The sequence below is a fragment of the Penaeus monodon genome, chromosome 21 (assembly GCF_015228065.2).
Source record: "Penaeus monodon isolate SGIC_2016 chromosome 21, NSTDA_Pmon_1, whole genome shotgun sequence".
Classification (NCBI taxonomy): domain Eukaryota; kingdom Metazoa; phylum Arthropoda; class Malacostraca; order Decapoda; family Penaeidae; genus Penaeus; species Penaeus monodon.
Window position 1 is genome coordinate 10,637,897 of NC_051406.1, and position 454 is coordinate 10,638,350.

The window sequence follows — 454 nt, forward strand, 5'->3', positions numbered from 1 at the left end:
GATGTGTTGATATATAACATGACGAATATGGAAGAAAAAGTACCAGACAATCTTTTGAAATTCATCAATCTATTCTTTTCTTAGAACCAAAAGCCATATCCAGTTAACAGATATCATCAGCAAGAACAAGAACAAGAACAGACAAAAAACTTTCCCAAATTCTACTATAGAAAAATTTGACTGATAAATATATAATGATGTAAATTCAATATGCCAAACAATACCTTCTGTCCCTGACTATGTCTTTGATGCACTTGTCCATGTGGTATGTTGTGAACTGATCGCACGTCTGTCTGGTTAATGAATCAAGGTCATTCCATGTTGGGAGTTTGACTGTTGCCGCCCCATGACACATGCGTCGCCACCTGAAATAAATGGTTTTGTACACTCCTAGTGATACTAAGATCATGAAAGTCAGATCACAAAATAACCAAAATGTAATCAGCTAACTGCT

The 454-nt window shown here is 35.7% G+C and overlaps 1 protein-coding gene across 1 annotated transcript in view; it reads right to left on the reverse strand.

The window, feature by feature from the left end:
- LOC119586207 (integral membrane protein GPR155-like) overlaps positions 1–454 on the reverse strand; it is a gene marked incomplete at its 5' end in the record, with an annotated part of 11,959 nt that overhangs the window by 811 nt on the left and 10,694 nt on the right. The window contains 1 exon segment of the mRNA XM_037934908.1: positions 225–365. Coding sequence (XP_037790836.1) covers positions 225–365 — 141 coding nt within the window.